A 22,500-nucleotide genomic window follows, 5' to 3' on the forward strand; every position below is an offset into this window, starting at 1 on the left:
AGAGAGAAGAGAGGAGAGGAGAGAGGAGAGGAGAGAGGAGAGGAGAGAGGGGGGAGAGGAGAGGAGAGAGGAGAGAGGAGAGGAGAGAGGGGGGAGAGGAGAGGAGAGAGGAGAGAGGAGAGGAGAGAGGAGAGAGGAGAGGAGAGAGGAGAGAGAAGAGAGGAGAGAGGAGAGGAGAGGAGAGAGGAGAGGAGAGAGGGGGGAGAGGAGAGGAGAGAGGAGAGGAGAGAGGAGAGAGAAGAGAGGAGAGGAGAGAGGAGAGAGGAGAGGAGAGGAGAGAGGGGGGAGAGGAGAGGAGAGAGGAGAGGAGAGGGGAGGCTGAAACATAAATAGTTTCATATTTATAACAAACATTAGTAGAACTTGTGGACACTTGGAGAATGTTGATTTATCGATTATATTGTTTTCCAATTTTCGTAAATTATAAATGATTAAAGAAATTCAACGTGCTTGTTTTCTGTTAATGATTGATGTCATCATAACTAAAGACATGTTCTAGTTCTCTCTACTTCTAGTCATGATGGTTCTGTTTCATAGAGGAGCAGGACTTTTATTTTGAAGGGAACATAAAGACCTCAGAGAGGAGAATGTGACGGGAGACAAAAAGAAACACCCTGAAACTACTTTGTGGTTCAGAGGGTTGATATCTGTGCAGGTTGCTCTGATGTGCTGCATCACCGAGTCCTCGGGGCAGAGCTGCCGTCTGGCCTGTGGACGCATCGATCCACATGGATCCACATCGATCCACATGGATCCGGCTCGGCTTTCTGCAGAGACCAGAGTGAGCTGAGCTGTCATCGCTCACAGGACGACAGCGACAGAAACCACCACGAGTTAATGAAGAGCTCAGAGTATCTGCAGCTGAATCAACAAGAACACACACTGTGTGTGTGTGTGTGCGTGTGTGTGTGTGTGTAGGTAGGTGTGTGTAGGTGTGTGTATGTGTGTAGGTGTGTGTGTGTGTGTGCGTGTGTGTGTAGGTAGGTGTGTGTGAGTGTGTGTGTAGGTAGGTAGGTGTGTGTGTGTGAGTGTGTGGGTGTGTGTGTGTGTGTAGGTAGGTGTGTGTGTGTGTGTGTGTGTGTGTGTGTGTGTGTGTGTGTGTGAGAGTGTGTGAGTGTGTGTGCGTGTAGGTGTGTGTAGGTAGGTAGGTGTGTGTGTGTGAGTGTGTGGGTGTGTGTGTGTGTAGGTAGGTGTGTGTGTGTGTGTGTGTGTGTGAGAGTGTGTGTGTGTATGAGTGTGTGTAGGTAGGTAGGTGTGTGTGTGTGTAGGTGTGTGTGAGTGTGTGTGTGTGTGAGTGTGTGTGTAGGTAGGTAGGTGTGTGTGTGTGTGTGTGTGTGTGTGGGTAGGTAGGTGTGTGTGTGTGTGTGTGGGTAGGTAGGTGTGTGTGTAGGTAGGTAGGTAGGTAGGTAGGTGTGTGTGAGTGTGTGTGTAGGTAGGTAGGTGTGTGTGTGTGTGTGTGTAGGTGTGTGTGTGTGTGTGTGTGTGTGAGTGTGTGTGTAGGTAGGTAGGTGTGTGTGTGTGTGTGTGTGAGTGTGTGTGTAGGTAGGTAGGTGTGTGTGTGTGTGTGTGAGTGTGTGTAGGTAGGTAGGTGTGTGTGTGTGTGTGTGAGTGTGTGTAGGTAGGTAGGTGTGTGTGTGTGAGTGTGTGTGTGTGTGTCTGTGTGTGATGATGCGTAGGCCAGATAAGGAGCTCTATTAAGTCACACTGGACGCTGTAAAGATAAGGAGTGATGCTCTGTGGGAGTCGGCTGTTTATTTCATGTCAGCTGTTCAGGAGCTGAACCTCTTTATTCATCTTCATCCTCAGGCTGTCTCTAGACCACCAAAGTCTACAAAGATACCATCTTCAGTTTGAATGTTAATGAGTCATTGTGGGCGGGAAAAAAACTACTCTGTGAGAGAAACCACAGAAGAAGAACTGTTGTCGACCACCGAATTAAAACTGAAGAAACTGCCGGACTTTGGTCTGAAGAGAGGCGGAGCAAAGCGTCGTTTGTTTCCAGAGGGAAAACATTTTCATTTGAATGATTCTGTCGTCAGAAAGAAAAAATAAAACAACAAAACTAAACAAAAATACTGTAATATAATAAAGTCCTGCTCCTCTATGAAGCAGAATTATGATGAAGTAGAGAAGTAGAACATGTCTTTAGTGCAGAACAACAGTTATTACGACAACAAGCATTAAAAAGGAAACAAGAAAGTTTAATTTCTTTCATAATTTCTTTTATAAAACTTGGAAAACAATGAAGTCTAGATATTTAACGTGTTTATAAGTGTCATCAAGTGTTACCAATGATTAGGGAAAAATGGAGTCTCTACACTGTAACGAATTACTGTAAATCTACGGTGGACTTTCAACGGTATCTTACAGTATTTCATAATAACTGTAACATACAGTTAAATGTTCATCCCTTGCATGTAAATTAGCAGTTAATGCCGTCAATTAACAATAACAGCAGACTACCGTAATTTAACAGCATAATACAGTATTTTATCGTACTGTCAGTACATCGTACTGTCTATTGTAGGTTAATGTGTCTGTAATGACGATAGAATATTTTTAATATTCAAACTGCTTATTGCCTAAAAGTCATTTTTGAGTGACAAGACGTGAGCGACTGCTCCTGAACGTGACTTTGGACACAACAGCTTCAGTTCATCCTTCACAGCCATGTGGAGATCAACGAGGAGCCGAGGTAACGTTACGCTTATCATCCGAAATTCAAAGTCTCCAGTATTGTTTTGTCTTCATGATTATTGAACTGTTAACATCTCAGATAATCTTTCTCTTGGTCTGTTTCGTTACATCAGGTTGCTAATATTGGAGCTAGCTCTGTGACGTTAGCTAGCTCGAGCTCAAGTAGCCTTAGAAGGTTAGCTAGCTAACAGCATAGCAAGTTAAGTTAACATAAATAAAGTTAATCACCAACTACAGTGTTAAGATGTAACGTCAGTAACCTAACTTGTGTTTACTTGTGCTCTTACTGGACCGACTGTAGGACCGCAAACAGGACGATTATCAAAATGGAGAGTGGACCTGAAATCGCCAACATGTGTTCAAGAAGATGAACAGTTGAGGTAACGCTAACAGTAACGTTACGTGTGTGTTATCTCATGAGCAACATCAACACCAGATCAAACTCATTTTATTGTTGAACGTTAGTCCATTGTGGTCCATTGTCTGAGCTTCATGTCTTCACCTAATGTAGTCAGCTCATCATAGTCTGTTGATTTAAACTCTATGGTATTGTTGTATTCGCTTTGTGTAAAGACTTGCACTGATATGTTAACACATGTAAGGCACATGCAAACCCACAGCTGCACACCCAAAGCTTGTGTGTTTGTCCTGGATGTCATAGAACTTTCCAGAAGTTCAGAACATTGTGTTTCTAAAGTTTTTATTTTGTTTGTTTACGGTCACTCATCAGAGATTGATACCAGCCAGACGCTTCAGTCACGTCCTCTTTAAGGTCTTCTCTCTCTTTATTGCTTCATTCATGAGTTCATGCTGTTCAAATGAACTATAAAGACTTGTTAACAAGCTAGACTGTGAAGCAGTTCTATTACACTGTTCTTAATACTATTTTAATTCAATGTTACACTGTTGATGCTAATGAGTTCAGTTAAGCTGGTCATTAACGATTTTATTGGTTTATTAGTTTTCTTCTAATTCTTCTAATTCTTCTAATACATTGTGAGTTTTGTGATGTAATACAAATGTCCCTTTATTATTTGAGAACATGTATTAAACTGCAACAATGTATGTATTGAATGTCTATTGTGATTCTTTTATTTGTTGGGAATTAAATGCAAAAGTAGCGGGTTGTATTACCCTTTGTAAATAAACGGTAACATTCTGGCATACACCGCAAAATCACGGTAAAACCCAGTTATCCTACGATCACGTACCGTAATCCAGTATACGGTAAGATACCGTGAAAGTAAATTACGGTAGTGCGCCGTAAAAACAGTAACTTACTGGCGTCCCTGCTGCCAGTAAGTTACTGTTAAGGGTGCTTTTAAATGTTAAAGCGTTTAAAGAATAAAATACTTTCTAGGAGACAAAAATATGAAATTAAAAAGAGCAAATCATTCTTAAATATTCTCGTCACACGGTCCACTGACGTTACTCTGCTTCTGCTTCTTTAAATAAACTGAACAGACTTACTTAAGATATGTGGAGATTAGTTCTGATTACAAAAGAGCAGATTGTTTAATGTTGAAACAATAAGTGGAATAATCAGTTCATTAACAGACATGAATCAGTTTATTATTAATTCAGTTTTCTCTGATTCTAGCTTTTCAATTTGGATGATGTTCTGCTCTTCTTTCTCTGTTGTGAACGTAAACTGAATATATTTAAAGAAGACATTTCATGGCATCGCTTTGGGACATTTTATTGATAAAACAATGAATCTCTTCATCGCTAAAATCATCTGAGAATATTCTCATAAAAGCACGACGCTGAAATCATCCCAAACTGAAAAGAAAATGTAAATTAAAATCAAAGAGCTGAAAAACACTTTAAATGAGATGTAAAAGTATTCGATATATTCAGATGTGGTCAGCAGGATTCATGTCTGACATGCAGATAGAAAGCGTGTAGAAATATGAGAATAATTTATATTCAACCAGAGAGAATAAAAACAATGAAATCAAACGTGGTTCAAACATGTGAGAAGATGTGTATTTAAACTCTAAAGGAGCAGCGCAGCAGAGCTCCACCGCTCTCAGCTCTCAGCTCCATAATAGAATGCTAATAAGTCAAACAAGAGTAAGTAATGGAGTCATAAATCCACCTTCCTCTGCCTGCTGAGGTGTAGACCAGCACAAACAAACCCGGTTCCCACAGAGGCATAAAACCTCCCGACTGGGCATTTATTAACAGAGGTCAGGAACCCGAGGCCTTATATGGAAGCACAGAGTCGGCCTATCAGATCTGTAGGTATTTCCTGCCAAACAGTCTCGGGCTAATTTTACCTTCGTGGTTTCTGCCATTTGTCTCCTTAATCAAACATGCGGTGACTCTGAGTGGTCTTAAGGAGGTCCGTGCTAGTGGATGCAGGACTTTAGCTTCTCCTCATATCAAGCGGTAGTTTCTTTACAGATCTGTACGTCTGATTATTGATTATTTGTACACAAGATTCAGCAGCTTGAGCTCGTCTGAAGAGTTCCTGGAGGAATCAAGAGAAGCTGTGATTGAACAGCCCTCCAGCTGATGGAGGACCGACACCGAGGACCAGACAGAGATAGAGGGAAAGGTAGAGAGACAGAGAGAGAGACAGACAGAGATAGAGAGAGATAGACGGACAGAGAGAGACAGACAGACAGACAGAGATAGAGGGAAAGGTAGAGAGACAGAGAGAGAGGCAGACAGAGAGAGAGAGAGATGGACGAGAAAAGTAGAAAATATTCCCGTTCAGCTTCAGCGAGAGAAACTTAATTAGAGATCCAGTGATCAACCAATCAGCTCCGCCCTCGTTAGCGGAGGTTTAGTTAGCTCGTTCTGAGCTAATTAGAGCGGAGAGGAATGAATGAATGATGTGCAGGTTTTGGTATGTTTGCTCTACTGGGATCAGTTTAATTGAGCAGCTTTAATTTACAGGAAGTGGTTTCAGTGTTTATCTACACAAACGAACATGTGGAACATGTGGAACATCTGGAACATCTGGAATATCTGTCCGCTGACCTCATCCACCAACACACCATCACATCATCAGTGACGAACGGTTCCGTCAGAAAACAAAAACGAAATGAAACATTACATTGTGAGTTCCTCAGTGAAACTATGAAGTCACGATTGATTCATCTGAGACCAACAGTCATGTGACAACAAGGAGGAGACACTCTGACTGAACTACAGGAAGTGAACACAGATTTCTTTCTTTCTGACATTAACTCTTGTATCAGAAAGAAAGACACTCTTGTGTCCTGGAAACTTAGTTGTGAAAATAAGTTAATTCTCGATGCAGCTTTCGTTGTACGGGAACATCTCTTTTGGGTTAGCAGGGCTGAGTAGAGGGACAGAAAACGTCATTCTAACATGAAAATATATTGTTGTCTCGAGGGTGGAATCAGGATTTGGAGACGATTAGGTGCATAACAGTGTGAGACGTGTATCCATGGCGAACCCTCTGAAGAGGTCGATGTGGTGAGATCTCTTCACGGTCACGACTTCGTGTTTAACCTGTAATCTGTGCTGATGGAGGACGAGGCGGCTCAATAGTCACTGATGAAGACGCTTTGTGTGAGGGAGCGTTAAATCACAGCTGGGGGGGGGGGGGGGGGGGGGGGGGACTGATCACCAGACGCTTGTAATTGGACGTTTATCAAACCATCACATTGTGCGTTTTGTGTCCTGAAGGAAGAAAAAACAGGAAACAGGCCTTGATTATGTCAAAGAGCAGACAGAGTGATTATCAAGAGAAAGCTCTGTGAGATCTCATGAAGACATGAAACCGTTAAAGGACAACCAGGAAGCACAGCGTCATCTAACAAGGATTCAAACCTTTTGGTAAAAGGTTTAATTCTTCATACAAAGATCCAAGAAGTCTTCTCGGGAATGTATTATTTATTAAATGTAATTCGTTCTCTTCTCAGAAAATGGAAGGTCTTACAAAAGGGATTCCATTATTCTCAACAAATCTATTGAAACTATTTGTAACGATGATGTTTTCTACTTTCACGCCACTGTTGTGTCTGTTTGACTCTAAATGGACCATAATGTACTAAATGAACATCATGCTGTATTGAAGAAGACTTGAAACTAGAGATTGAGACCATAAACTCATGTTTACAATGTTTACTGAGGTAATAAATCAAGAGAGAAGTAGAGTCATTTTCTCATAGACTTCTATACAACCAGAGGAGTCGCCCCCTGGTGGACACTAGAGAGAATGCTCTATTGCTAACGGCTTACGGCGCTACCAGAATACACACACATAGCTGTCAGTCGCTGCTCTTTGGCGATTGCTTTTTATTTTGGACGCTAAGCAGACAGACAAGCTTGGTGAGTTTACCTGCTGTGGTTTGGCTCAATGAAACGTGTTCTATTGCATGTAAAGAAGAAGCGCATTATATTATGACTGTGAGTCCATTACTTGTTTTTGCGTTGACTTTAAGCCTGTTTGACGGCGCTTTACAACACTGGTCGTGTTCTTTTAATCACACACGACACGCCTGATGTCTGAACTCTGCTGAGTTCACCTTTCTAGTATTTCTTTATGAGGTCCATAAAATGATGGCATTACAATGATGAAGCTCTAAGCAGCAGAAGAACTGTATTTGACCCAACAGGCTAATTCCAGTATGCTCAGACTTGATATACTCAACAAACTCAGCACAAATGTGTGAATAAAGAGCTGAGTATGAATATTGGTGTCTACACAGAACCTTCCTTTGCTCAATGCATCAGAAAAGTATCTGGAAACATCCGATCAACGAACAAAACGTTCAGCAACAACTTCCCGTACGCGACACGTTGTGGTCTGGTTCGATTCCCGGTCCTGTGAAGGATCCACCAGCATTTTTATTCTGGCAGTGTGAACAGCATTCATGTTGGTGAAATAAGATTTACAGGGAATATAACTGAACAGTTAAATAAAATACGGGATGTGTCGTTCTTCGACTCGCTGCCTCGGTGTTTCTGAAATCCTACGTCCCCTGAAGCCGTCGTTTTCAAACGGACATCACACTCTCCGGGAAGTCGATCATCCTGAACAAATCTCCCCACGAGGCCGTGCTTACAGCCCTCTTTTCCATCTTCCCGTCCATCTGGCAGTAGTTAAAGATTAATATGCTGGAATCTGGAGAGCCGAGCAGAAGACGGCCGGTTTGATCCAGAGAGAGAGCGTTGATGTCAAACTGGGCTGAGAACCGTTCAGCAGGTCCCAATGGTTTTCATTTGGGGTATTTTTTGCCACCGGAAACACTGACCTCACTATAACTATAGCAGCAATTGTCAACTACTTATTTACTCTATGTGTCCTCATGTTCCCCACGATGCTTTAAACCTATGTATCATTCAACTCACTTATATTTAAATCAAGTGGTGCACTTTCCATTATTTAGATTTCTTGTTTTGAAGAAATATTATACTTCTTGGAAAAATTGCTTATTCACTTGGTTTCCAAGAGAGAAAGAATGAATCCGCTGTCATGTCTTTGTGTTCAGCTGGAGTCAGGTAATGGTTAGCCTAGCTTAGCATAAAGACTGGATGCTGGCATGGCTACGTACAAAGGTAACGCCTACCAACACCTTTAAAGCTTAGTAGCTGTGTTTTAATAGACATATTTTGATATATTTCATTTAAAAAAGCGCTGTGGAAACGGCAAAATTTGCTTAAACGTCCTCAATTACGGAAAAAAAACGTTAATGTTTGTTTGAGGTTCTGAGGTAGCTTTTAACTCCCATGACTGATCAGCTGTTTTCTTCATGGATATTCCCATAACGTGAGAATGACACTAGCTGACATTAGAGAACAAGATGTTAGATGGCCAAGGAGACCGGTTTAGTTTTCAGTTCGCAACCCCAACTTCTTCTTCTTCTCTGTTTACTGCTGGATCACAGCCACATGTAGCGCCAACCTCTGACCAAACCGACTTTATTTGTTCCAAACCAGTTGATGAAAAACGAGGCAAATTTGCATTTCTTTGGCAATTGATTGGAATCCCGGCTCCTGTTTAACGTGTCGTGTCTCAAACACAACTGTTTTGTGGTTTTAGAGGTCAGCTGTGTGCTGCTACTAATTCTTTATGACCAGCAGTGTATCCATCCGTCTGCGGCTAATAGCTCGGTTGCCAGATACCGTCGGTGAGCTCAGCTTTTAGTTTGGGCCTCTGTAGCAAACCGTAACAACCTCACTGTGGTGACGAGACGTCAGGAACGACGGTTACACAAGAAACAGTTCCATTGTGACTTTAAAACGCTTTAAACTATTCATAAAACAACATGTAATATGTACCTAAGATAAGATGTGTTGTCAAAGGAAAGTGAAGCCGGATCAGATGTTTATGCATCGGCAGCATTGCTCCCAGCTGAATGCATGAATGGACATTGAGTCCCTGATAAAGTGCTTTGTACCTGAAGTTATGGATTTACACTTTCCTCACTCTGAGAGGAAATACAGTCCAGAAACGACTCCTCTTGTGTTTGACTTCCTGCTTTATTAGATTATAGCCACCGTCAATTAGCATGAGCGTTGAGTATTGTTCAACATTTGTAATCAATTTTCATTTTGCAATTTGTACCAAAACCTGTAACACAAAACTATGAGCAGTCCTGCACTCTCAGCAGCTGTACCACTTCGTCCTCCAAACCTCCTCTGCTTCTCCTCATCCTCTGGTCTTTATTAGAGAGGTTTCTATAACAACCGTTTACTATACTCCAACACGGCGTTGTTGTCGGGTTATTATAAACCTGAGGAACCTATCGGTGTCCACCTCCAGCTCTCCAAACAATCTTCTCGGTCCCGTACATAATTGAACGCGCAGACTTCATGCTGTTGCATTAATGTTTCAACACATGACCAAATACAGACAAGGAATGCTAAGAAACTTACATGATGACACCTGCGCCGTCTGCCATGTTGAATCTCCAGCGACCAGTTTTAATGAACTGCAACGTTACAGCTTTGCACAATAAATGTGTCCATATTAGGTATTTTTCTGTGGTTCAGCAGCAGACTGAGTTTTGCCACGAGTCGGTCAAGTTAAATTACTGTTTAAAGTCTACTTAAACCTGCATTAACTGATTTATTTTTGCCACTTGGGGGCAGCGAAAACAACATTGATATATCATCACCTTTTAAGTTGAACTTGTTAAAAAGTTGCTTATCTCCACATCCAGCAGTTGCTTGATGAGTCTTTGTGTCAACTATGAATATAAGTCTAATATTCTCTCTCTTTTAGCTCTGTTTTTGGTCCCCACCAACTCCTGAGGAAACGCAGTTGTCAGAATTTCTTTTGGCATTGTGCGTTTCTGCAAATCTCAGGATACGTTAAAGGTCAACGTTTCTGAATCAAAAACAAATTTCAAAAATACGTTTCATATCAGCACAATGTCACAAGATTAACTTTGAAAATGATTGGTTAGGTTTAGACAACAAAACTATTTGGTTAAGGTTAGAAAAGAGATTGTGGTTGGTGTTAGAATAATAACGTAACAACGTAACGTAACAACGTAATGTAACAACGTAACGTAACAACGTAACGTAACAACGTAACGTAACAACGTAATGTAACAACGTAATGTAACAACGTAACATAGCAACGTAACGTAACAACGTAACAACGTAACTTAACAATGTAACGTAACAATGTAACGTAACAACGTAACGTAACAACGTAACGTAACAACGTAACGTAGCAACGTAACGTAACAACATAACAACATAACAACGTAACGTAACAACGTAACAGCGTAACAACAAAGTAAAGCAAAACAACAGAATGGGACATGCAACAACGTAACTGAACAATGTAACACAACAACATACCCTAAGACCTTATTGTCACAACGTAACTTTAAAACGCAAAAAAGTAACGCAAAAAAGTAACGCAAAAAAGTAACGCAACAACGTAACGCAACAACATAACGCAACAATTGACTTTGACATTCATTCGATCTGTGATCTGTCTGTCTGCTGTTTGCTGCGGAGCAGGACGTGTTCAGTGTTTGTGTTTTTACTGCTTATTCTTTGAAAAGGATGCTATGAGAGCAGTGAGAGTGAACCAGAACACTTTCAACTCAGTAAACCCGAAAGAAGCCGACCAATACTCCCAGTATTCCCAGTAGTCACAGGGGTATTTATCGGCTCCGATTGGCAGTGATGGAAACATGACACCCGGGTGGACAAGAATATGGCCAATTATTATAATTTGTTAACGTACAAAACATACAGTGAATATGCTCTCCTCAAAACCACCAGACTCCAGTCAGAAAACTGTTATTTTATCTTTCAGATCATCAAAGTGTTGTGTGTATAATGATAAACATGTAATCCTCAAAAGTAGTACATTTTCACCGAACAAGATATTCAAGATGCATTGTCCCTGAGATGAGTAATGAGACAAACATACATGGGACGATTGGGTGGTTTCGCGGTGCACATGCATTTTTGGGGGAAAAGCACCTTTCTGAAAGCTCACTGGATGTATTATTTAGTTTTAAATATTTGACTACAAAAATATGTTATCAATAAGTTCTTTAAGTATACTTTGATGCTAATCCTTTTGTACCTTCTGCAGAACTTGTACAGTTTTTCTTATACTTTATTACTTGAACGTCACATCACAGACACCTTCATGCCAGGTGATTAGTTAGAGAGTGTGTGTGTTCAGTGAGAGCTTTAATGAGTTACAGTCTGGTAATGATGCTGAGGTGCTGGTGGTGACGAAGGTGTTCCGGCTCAGCAGGTCGTCTCTCCGCCGTCGACCTCCCGCTCTGATTAGGCCGAGTGAAGGAAGAGGAAGCTGACAGCCTCCTCTAATTAAAGAGCCGGAGAAAGAAGAACCTGAGGCAGCATCCGGCGGGGCGTTCTTTGCTCGGGAACATAACGGGTTTGCAGAACCAATTAGCAGCGTCAGCCGTGCGTGAAGGAAATAAATAGACGTGAAGACAAACGCTTCTTACTAAGATGTAACAGTTTGGAGAAGAGACTTGTTCCACACAGAGAGAGGAGAGTATGACTTTATTAAAATCTGCTGTTTCTAAATGTTCCACAGTTCCCTTCAGTCGGTCAATAAGTGATTAAATGTCTACGTGGCTCTCTGGGTCCGTCCTCCATCCCGTCTGTCTGTCTTCAGTCATCGATATTACTGCTGATGGAAGGAAGCGCTTGTTTGAGGTACTTCCTGCTCTGGGATGTGTGTGTGTGTGTGTGTGTGTGTGTGTGTGTGTGTGTGTGTGTGTGTGTTTGTTTATAAACCAAAAGGTCGATGTTTTTAAGACTATATATATGTATATGTATATATATATATATATATATATATATATATATGTATATATATATATATATATATATATATATATATATATATACATGGGGAGAGAGAGAGAGAGAGAGAGAGAGAGAGAGAGCTCAGTGGCTCTGTTCCAGCTGTGTCAGCAGTGGAGCATCATGACCACTTCCTGTTTTGTAAACAGCCTTTAATCGACTTGATGCAGGTCCAAACCTTTCAGACTTGATCCTCCTGCTGAACTGAAGTCCAATTTCTCACTCCGATAGCAAATAATTATGTTTGAATGAAGCAGTGAGTCAGTTTGACTTCAAGTGGAAAAAGCACTTTTTTTGTTCAACAGAGTAGTTGTTGGTAGTTTAAGTCTTATTGATGCAGGGAAGGTTATTTTGACACCTGGACAACTATTTTGAAATGCTTAATAAATTATGCTTCTCTTTTTTTGCAAAGCAAATTTTCATCTTGTTTTAATGTGACCTGCGTAGTGTTTTTGCTGCACAGATCATTCCTGCAAACTCCTCCCCTTTCACAAATGTAATCAATTGAATGAAAACATTGGCATCCAAAACATTTTCACTGTTTTTCTCTGCAAGTCAAATCAAAGATTAGATGTTGTGTCCGGCTTCACCACGCATTTAGATACTTGGCCAGAAATGCAAACTGAGAGTAGCTTTTCTTTTCAGGTGCTGCCGCTTCAAATCTCTCTGTATCATTAAAATGAAAACTAAATGTCAAAGTTGAGCTAACTGTAGATTTGGACGTCCTGTGTTTGAACGTGGTGTGAATCCAAGTGATTCCCTCCTTGTTACGTCTCCTTGTTACGTCTCCTTGTTACGTCTCCTTGTTACGTCTCCTTGTTACATCTCCTTGTTGCGTCTCCTTGTTGTGTCAACCTTGTTGCGTCTCCTTGTTATGTCTCCTTGTTACATCTCTTTGTTGCGTCTCCTTGTTGCGTCTCCTTGTTGCGTCCCCTTGTTGCGTCCTCTTGTTGCGTCCCCTTGTTGCGTCTCCTTGTTGCGTCCCCTTGTTGCGTCTCCTTGTTGCGTCCCCTTGTTGCGTCCCCTTGTTGCGTCTCCTTGTTGCGTCCCCTTGTTGCGTCCCCTTGTTGCGTCTCCTTGTTGCGTCCCCTTGTTGCGTCTCCTTGTTGCATCTCCTTGTTGCGTCTCCTTGTTGCGTCCCCTTGTTGCGTCTCCTTGTTGCGTCCCCTTGTTGCGTCCCCTTGTTGCGTCCCCTTGTTGCATCTCCTTGTTGCGTCCCCTTGTTGCGTCTCCTTGTTGCGTCTCCTTGTTGCGTCTCCTTGTTGCGTCTCCTTGTTGGGTTTGGTTTGTTGCCTTAACCTAACCAATCTTTTCACAACGTGAACCGTGTTGACATTTGAATGATATGTCTGAACGTCTCCTGTGGTTTGCAGAAGTATACAATGTTAACATTTTGGCTGTTCGCGACTCATGATATCTCAGTGTTGTGCACATAGCTTGTTTTACTCAGAATGACAAACATTCAACTGAACCAACATGACTAATATTTATAGTAAGTAATGATTCGGGTACCGGAGGCCCGACCATGGTGACCTGGGTCAGGGTTCTGAACGGAGGTCTGTGTGTGATTCCTGCAGTTAGATAATTCAAATCAACACTCTGACGTTTCACTGAGCGGCTTTTAATGATCCTGAGATTGTTGATTGTTTTTCCTTCTAATCAAATGCAAATAGCAGAGAACCGAATGTACCGACATCGAACAGATCCCCGCATCTCATTAGGGCTTTCTATCGGTCGCCATGGCAGCGCAGTAGTAGCGGAGCGGGAAAGGTCAGAAGAGGCGATGGTTCTCATGACCTTTACTTTGGCGAGACGCAGCAGTGAGTGTTTCCTGGTGCTGTGGCAGCAGAGACACTTCACACCTCGAAGCATGAGGATTTATTTAAATGAGTCAACGTGTTCATGGAAACATTACAGCCGATCGACCGATCGATGAACTATACACCTACTGTGATAATCGATGCATTTCAGGTAAAAACTTCAAACATATTCTGGTTCAAACTCCGCCACTATGATGCTTTTCTGCTGTTTTATGACATCGTTACCAAATTGTGACATTTTTCTGACATTTATCGGACGAAACTCATAAACCTCAGAGATTAGTTTTTCTGTTGGAGTCAAATGATTTAATTCTGATTATTATATTTGGGGTTAATTTGTGTCTGCGTTGTTCTGGTATTTTTCAACAATCACACTCTTTGAGGTCCTGTTTCCTTTTCTATGTGGTGAGAAAGTCATTAAGAAAACAGGTTTCTGTTTGAAACAAAGAAACTTTGTTTTGTGTCTTGTCTTGCAGTCGTGATCTTCTCTGAGACGGTTTTCGGTCTTTCCTTTAAAAACAAAACTAAAAGTTGAAACTTAATGGAAGCATTAAGACCTGAGATGAAAGAGTGAGGAGGAAGAAGAAGGTACAAAAAGGAGATTAAGAAGAGAAGAACATCCTCTTTCCTGGATGACCTTTGCTTTTTGTTCTCCGTCACCTCTCGCATGAAGAAAGTGCAGCTCTGTGACGGCTTCATTCTGTGGCTTTTAGCTGGATATCTCTCCGGATTAGTGCAGTCAGAGAGGATCCTGAAAGCTCTTTTCTTCACTCTGTGGATGATTAAAGCGTGTGACGTTCAGGGTCCTGTGGATGATTACAGCGTGTGACGTTCAGGGTCCCGTGGATGATTAAAGCGTGTGACGTTCAGGGTCCCGTGGATGATTAAATCGTGTGACGTTCAGGGTCCCGTGGATGATTAAAGCGTGTGACGTTCAGGGTCCCGTGGATGATTAAAGCGTGTGACGTTCAGGGTCCCGTGGATGATTAAAGCGTGTGACGTTCAGGGTCCCGTGGATGATTAAAGCGTGTGACGTTCAGGGTCCCGTGGATGATTAAAGCGTGTGACGTTCAGGGTCCCGTGGATGATTAAAGCGTGTGACGTTCAGGGTCCCGTGGATGATTAAAGCGTGTGACGTTCAAGGTCCTGTGGATGATTAAAGCGTGTGACGTTCAGGGTATCGGTTCATCCTGCTCGTTACGAGCACAAAAAACAAAATCCTTTCATCTCCAGATCTGTCACACTGAAGGTGGAAAGTGGAAGCCGGCCTGCTTTTCATCTCAGCACATCTGTGTGAGTCAGGAAGTGTGCAGGGGTCAGAGGTCAGAGAGAGGTTGAGGCTCCTCCTCCAGGACTTTCAGAGCTCTTCCTGGTTTTCAGGGTGTTGTCTCTGACCTTTGGGACTGAGTCCACCTGACACATCATCAGATAACGTACCCCCCCCCCCCCCCCCCCCCACATCACCAAATGAGCTTATATTAGCTTATTACAGCTACAGCCACGTTAGTGCAGAGAAAATGTCATATATGTTTGAGGTCGGAGTCATAAAAGTGTGTTACAGTGTGTGCTGGATTCTGGGCTTGAAACTTGTTAGATGTGAAAAACTAAGATCCAAGTGGGTCGACCCGCTCTCCTCAGAATTAAAAAACATTCATTATTTTGCACATTTTTGAAGGAAAAAGTAATTGCTGGGCATTTTTTGAACAGTGGCAAAGCATTCTGCATCCCGCGTGTCTTCAATCTACTAAAAGACTTTAACTGAGAGTTATTTCAGTGAAATATGAAATGAATAAACATGCACTGCTGGATGGACAGTAGACTTTCTTTTCTCTGAATTGGGCCTTAAGTTAAAAAACTGTACTAAGTATTTCACCATCTTTTGCTAAACCCAACGAAGTAGTTTAGTTGTCTAAACCTAACTAAGTAGTTTTGTTGTCTAAACCTAAGTAAGTAGTTTAGTTGACTAAACCTAACTAAGTAGTTTTGTTGGCTCAACCTAACTAAGTAGTTTAGTTGTCTAAACCTAACTAAGTAGTTTTGTTGTCTAAACCTAACTAAGTAATTTTGTTGTCTCAACCTAACTAAGTAGTTTTGTTGTCTCAACCTAACTAAGTAGTTTAGTTGTCTAAACCTAACTAAGTAGTTTTGTTGTCTAAACCTAACTAAGTAATTTTGTTGTCTCAACCTAACTAAGTAGTTTTGTTGTCTCAACCTAACTAAGTAGTTTAGTTGACTAAACCTAACTAAGTAGTTTTGTTGTCTAAACCTAACTAAGTAATTTTGTTGTCTCAACCTAACTAAGTAGTTTTGTTGTCTCAACCTAACTAAGTAGTTTAGTTGTCTAAACCTAACTAAGTAGTTTAGTTGACCAAACCTTACAAAGTAGTTTTGTTGTCTCAACCTAACTAAGTAGTTTAGTTGACTAAACCTAACTAAGTAGTTTTGTTGTCTAAACCTAACTAAGTAGTTTTGTTGTCTCAACCTAACTAAGTAGTTTTGTTGTCTAAACCTAACTAAGTAGTTTTGTTGTCTAAACCTAACTAAGTAGTTCAGTTGACTAAACCTAACTAAGTAGTTTAGTTGACTAAACCTAACTAAGTAGTTTAGTTGTCTAAACCTAACTAAGTAGTTTAGTTGACTAAACCTAACTAAGTAGTTTAGTTGTCTAAACCTAACTAAGTAGTTTAGTTGACTAAACCTAACTAAGTAGTTTAGTTGTCTAAACCTAACTAAGTAGTTTTGTTGTCTAAACCTAACTAAGTAGTTCAGTTGTCTGAACCTAACTAAGTAGTTTAGGTGTCTAAACCTAACTAAGTAGTTTAGTTGTCTGAACCGAACTAAGTAGTTTAGTTGTCTAAACCTAACTAAGTAGTTTCCTGTGAAGATGAAAGTTTATTTTGAAAAGATGCGCAGAAATTGACACGTGTTGCTGGACTTTTAGGAAAACGGTTTTGTGTGTGTGTGTGTGTGTGTGTGTGTGTGTGTGTGTGTGTGTGTGTGTGTGTGTGTGTGTGTGTGTGTGTGGTGCATGACTAAAGTTTCTTGATATTTGGTAACAAAATGAGAGTCAGAGAGGTCAGAATGTGCAGAGTGAGTATTTTTAGATCAGGTAGAGGAGAACAAAGTGCAGCGGTTTCAGTTTCAGTGAAGTCCTGCCGGCTCGGTGTCAGTTTTTAGAAAGCTTTCAGTCCCGCGTGGCTTCTGTGGTTTCACCCTTCACTTCCTGCACAGAGGTTATTAAAGCCTGAAACAATAGAGGAGGTGGGACAGGAACGGAGACTTCCTGAAGCTCCGACACAGAGACTCAGTGGTGAACTAGAGCTGAAGTCAAACTATAACTCTTAAAGAAGTATTTCACCGCTGGAACGATGCTTTTTTAAATTAACGGGCTGTCGATGCAGGATAGAGAGGTGAAAATCGCTGTGAAATCGATGCTAAATGACCAGAGAAAAAGGGGCTTTCAGTAAAAAAGATAGAAAACCTACAACACCCAGAATGCACTGGCTTGTTGCGGTCGAGTACTTTACTACTTCAATGCTCAGACGTTTTGTCCACTATTTGTTTAATAGTTTAATAGTGTAATAAGAAGTTCTCTCAATGGTTCTCTCAAAACTTCGCCGTCGCCAGGAGTGACGTAGAGACGCCGTATACGTCTCTGGTAGAGACCTGTCAATCACCGTGTAGCCCCGCCCTAAAGCATCCCCTGCTTTATGGTCTGTTTGACTCTAAATGGACCATAATGTACTAAATGAACATCATGCTGTATTGAAGAAGACTTGAAACTAGAGATTGAGACCATAAACTCATGTTTACAATGTTTACTGAGGTAATAAATCAAGAGAGAAGTAGAGTCATTTTCTCATAGACTTCTATACAACCAGAGGAGTCGCCCCCTGGTGGACACTAGAGAGAATGCAGCTTTAACACTTGAAGCATTGACTTCACTCTAAAGAACTGAAAGTTGTCAAATGTGTAGTTTGAACAAACGGGACTTTTTCTGGAACATTTACAGGAGTAGACGGATTCATGAGCAGAAATATCTGTAAACCATTTAATTAATAATTTCATCTGATTCATTAATAGTGCTATAGAAATACAGTTTCTAGTTATCATGATAATATTGTGAAAAAAAAAAAAAAAAGTCTGCATTTTCATATTGATTCTGTCTGAGTCTCAATAGAAAGTATCAGTTACTGATGACTCACAGGCTTAATGGATTTATCTCAGTGTGACTAACAACACACACACACACACACACACACACACACACACACACTGCGGGTGTCCTCCATGTTGTTATTGATTATTCCTCCTCTCACAGAACGATCAACAGCATCTATTCACAAACACACCGAGGACTCAGTTCCTCAGTGGATCCTATCCTTTGGTCTGTTTTTCTTCAATAACTCGTCTTCTTTCAGACTAGAGGAAAGAAAACATCAATTTTACTACTTTGTCTGTTTGCGTCTGTAGATTTCTCCTAAATTCACCAAAAGTTACCATTATATAATGCCTCATTTGCATATTTAAACATTTCAGAAAACTTAGTTTTGTTCTCAGACTCTGATGATAAATCTCCACTTCAGCAGCTCTTACATTCACCAAACTTTACTCTTTCACTCCTCTCTGTGTGCTGAAGGTTCACACAGAGAGGTTAGTTCACACATCACTCACACACTCAGTTATACATTTATTAATAACAACATGGACGAAATTATGTTTTTAATATCTGTTGACAGTATTTTCTGATTTAAAGAGATGAAAGTGATAAAAAGAGATATCATAAACTCTCTCTGTTAATACCTTTGACTCTAATATGTCTACAACATGAAACAAGAATTTTGAAACTGGTTTTATCAATTTTTCAGATATATGTTCTCAAAATGTATGAAAATGAACATACATACATAATTAGATTATGCCTCGTTTGCATAATTAAACATAATATTTCACCTCTCTCTCTATAGAGAGGTGAAATAGTGATGTGATATACGTTTCCTATAATATAAATCATTGTGTTTCTCCCTTTTCCCCTCACAGTCATGTTTGTCTGCTGCTCCCCCGACATCTTCAGGAAGTTGATGGTTGAGTTCCGTCGGGCGGATCTTCCCCACGAGCAGTACGTCTTCTTCTACATCGACGTGTTCGGGGAAAGTCTGAACTCCAAACACGGGCAGCCGTGGGCCCGCGGGGACGAGGACGACGCCGTCGCCCGGGAGGCCTTCCAGGTACCAGGAGCTCGAGTTCACCAGTTAATTATGCGCACAAATCTGACTCCAAGTTTAATGTAACTTTAGATGCTTGAGGCCTTTTTAAGTCACGTTTTAGCTCAATGTCACACAGTAAATAGACTTTACGGACTCAAGACAAGAGATCTCTTCTAACACTTTACCATCGTAGATAATATTATATATTAATAATATTAATAATAATAATAACAATAATAACAATGATAGTAAAGGACAGGTTCAGGTTCGTCAGAATGTTTTTAATATTAATCAAATAATAATGTAGATGAAACTTCCCCAGTTAATTACTTACATTGAGACAGTTTTCTGAAATGTTATGTTTAATATGTAAATGAGGCATTATGTAATGGTAACTTCTGGCGAATTTAGGAGAAACAAACAAAAAATAATAAAATAAACGTTTTATTTCCTCTAGTATGAAAGAAGACGAGTTATGGAAGAAACAGACCAAAAGCATTACACATTATATTATTATCTGTAGTGTTATGAACCAATAATAATGAAAATCTTTAGATAGAATTAGAGAGACAGCTTCTTCAAACACATCTCCAGTTCTCTTACTACAAATAAAAGTGGACGACCACTTTCTCACAAGTCCTCATCAGAAGAACATCAGCATTAGTCCTCAGGAGGCTCTGATTGGTTGCTTTGAGAGGACAGAAACAGGTCTAATGAAAGCTGACGACCTGCAGCTCCGACATGAACCCGAGGCGAGCAGCAGAGGAGGAAACGTGAATCTGTCACGTTGATGTAACAGCTGGAGCTCACTGCTCACCAGAGAGCCTTCAACCAGACCACAAATTATCTTCTCATTCTAGCCGTTACACAATGAGAGTTAATTAGTGACTGCTGATGAAAATCTGCTACTGGAGATGTCACCTCTAGTTCTGAGCGCCTGACACCTCCAGATGTTACGCAGCACCTCTCTGATAACATATAAAGAGCGAGCACAGATAAGAGGTTTCCTTGGTGATTGTGGGTAGTTTACAAAACAAGAAACCAGATCCAAATTGAATGAATGAGTTTATTGCATTGAGAATCACATGGTCTGTGTGACTCTAAATGGACCATAATGTACTAAATGAACATCATGCTGTATTGAAGAAGACTTGAAACTAGAGATTGAGACCATAAACTCATGTTTACAATGTTTACTGAGGTAATAAATCAAGAGAGAAGTCGAGTCATTTTCTCATAGACTTCTATACAACCAGAGGAGTCGCCCCCTGGTGGACACTAGAGAGAATGCAGCTTTAACACATTGACTTAACTTTTCCTGCTCCTTCCATCACCCAATGTCAGTTTCATTTTGACCAAGTTACGTCAACATAGCTAAACCTTAATCATACAAGTGGCCGACAGGAAAACACTTTATGAATCATTTATGTAAAGAAATTATCACTTAATTGTGGAGACTTGTTGCCTCCCACAAAACCAAGATGTCTGCTCTTCTCTTCGAGCCATATTGAGATTTTTCAGGAGTCCATGTCTGATGCTGCGTGTTCCTTTTGTTTGCTTGAAACTGGCATCATGTGTCTACTTTGATCACGTAAAAAACGATCTCTGTGTAACAGATGTAATTGTTTTTCTTCTACGCATTGAAACACAATGAATCATCCATCAAACACAATGTGTCAGACAGCACTGATTGAGTTTGATCAAAGCCATGAGAGATGAGACGTCATTCTCAATATCAATATCTCACGGAACTGTGTCCAGTCAGACGTGTGAGACGCTGGAAACACGCTAGTTAGAAACACGCTAGTTAGAAACACGCTAGTTAGAATCACGCTAGTTAGAAACACGCTAGTTAGAATCACACTAGTTAGAAACACACTAGTTAGAAATGCACTAGTTAGAAACATGCTAGTTAGAAACACGCTAGTTAGAAACACTCAAGTTAGAATCACGCTAGTTAGAAACACGCTAGTTAGAAACACACTAGTTAGAAACACGCTAGTTAGAAACGTGCCAGTTAGAAATATGCTAGTTAGAAACACGCTAGTTAGAAACACACTAGTTAGAAACGCGCTAGTTAGAAACACGCTAGTTAGAAACACGCCAGTTAGAAACACACTAGTTAGAAACGCGCTAGTTAGAATCACGCTAGTTAGAAACACGCTAGTTAGAAACACGCTAGTTAGAAACACGCTAGTTAGAAACGCGCTAGTTAGAAATATGCTAGTTAGAAACGCGCTAGTTAGAAATACACTAGTTAGAAACACGCTAGTTAGAAACACACTAGTTAGAAATGCGCTAGTTAGAAACACGCTAGTTAGAAACGCGCTAGTTAGAAACGCGCTAGTTAGAAACACACTAGTTAGAAACACACTAGTTAGAAACGCGCTAGTTAGAAACACACTAGTTAGAAACACACTAGTTGGAAACACACTAGTTAGAAACGCGCTAGTTAGAAACACTCAAGTTAGAATCACGCTAGTTAGAATCACGCTAGTTAGAAACACGCTAGTTAGAAACACGCTAGTTAGAAACACGCTAATTAGAAATACACTAGTTAGAAACACGCTAGTTAGAAACACGCTAGTTAGAAACACACTAGTTAGAAATGCGCTAGTTAGAAACACGCTAGTTAGAAACGCGCTAGTTAGAAACACACTAGTTAGAAACACACTAGTTAGAAACGCGCTAGTTAGAAACACGCTAGTTAGAAATACGCTAGTTAGAAACACACTAGATAGAAACGCGCTAGTTAGAAACACGCTAGTTAGAAATACGCTAGTTAGAAACACACTAGTTAGAAACGCACTAGTTAGAAACGCGCTAGTTAGAAACACACTAGTTGGAAACACACTAGTTAGAAACGCGCTAGTTAGAAACACGCTAGTTAGAAATACGCTAGTTAGAAACACGCCGCTTCTAGGTAGAAACCGCTATAAACGCACCACCAGTTCACTGGTCTGGTCTTGGATAAAATGTGATAAAATGACAAAACACAAACAAAAATCACTCCTCAAATTGATGTGAAAGATCCACATTTCCATAAATAACAGACAAAGATTCCACTTCACTGATCTTTTATCTCCATATAAACTATATATATAAGTATATATGTATATATATATGTGTGTGTGTGTGTGTGTGTGTGTGTGTGTGTGTGTGTGTGTGTGTGTGTGTGAATGTATAAGTGGACTGTGTCCTGGTACAATAGTCAAAAGGTATCGTGGACTTTGTCAGAGTTAAACTGCTGTCGTGGTCTTCAGACCAGATTGGAGATCCAGGACTGATCTCGAGTGCTGCTACACAAATTAAACATTTAAGCTCCAACAGTTTTCTCCCGCATTCGTTCTCCTTTTGGGACCAATACTAATATATTTCAAATCAGTCCTGTGAAATGTTCTTTCCCTGACGCCACAGGAGGGTCAGAGGTGAGGTTCAGAGACGGAGCAGAGCTCTGGAGCTCTCACAGCTTCTGTTTG

General features: G+C 40.7%; 1 protein-coding gene across 1 annotated transcript in view; it reads left to right on the forward strand.

The window, feature by feature from the left end:
- Positions 1-22,500, forward strand: part of LOC142938065 (atrial natriuretic peptide receptor 1-like) — a 71,838-nt gene that overhangs the window by 7,655 nt on the left and 41,683 nt on the right. The window contains exon 2 of the mRNA XM_076081271.1: positions 18,855-19,042. Within this exon, the coding sequence (XP_075937386.1) occupies positions 18,855-19,042 (188 nt within the window). The remainder of the gene's footprint in view (positions 1-18,854; positions 19,043-22,500) is intronic.

The sequence above is a fragment of the Anarhichas minor genome, unplaced genomic scaffold, assembly GCF_050575085.1.
Source record: "Anarhichas minor isolate MPS153535 unplaced genomic scaffold, ASM5057508v1 ptg000079l, whole genome shotgun sequence".
Classification (NCBI taxonomy): domain Eukaryota; kingdom Metazoa; phylum Chordata; class Actinopteri; order Perciformes; family Anarhichadidae; genus Anarhichas; species Anarhichas minor.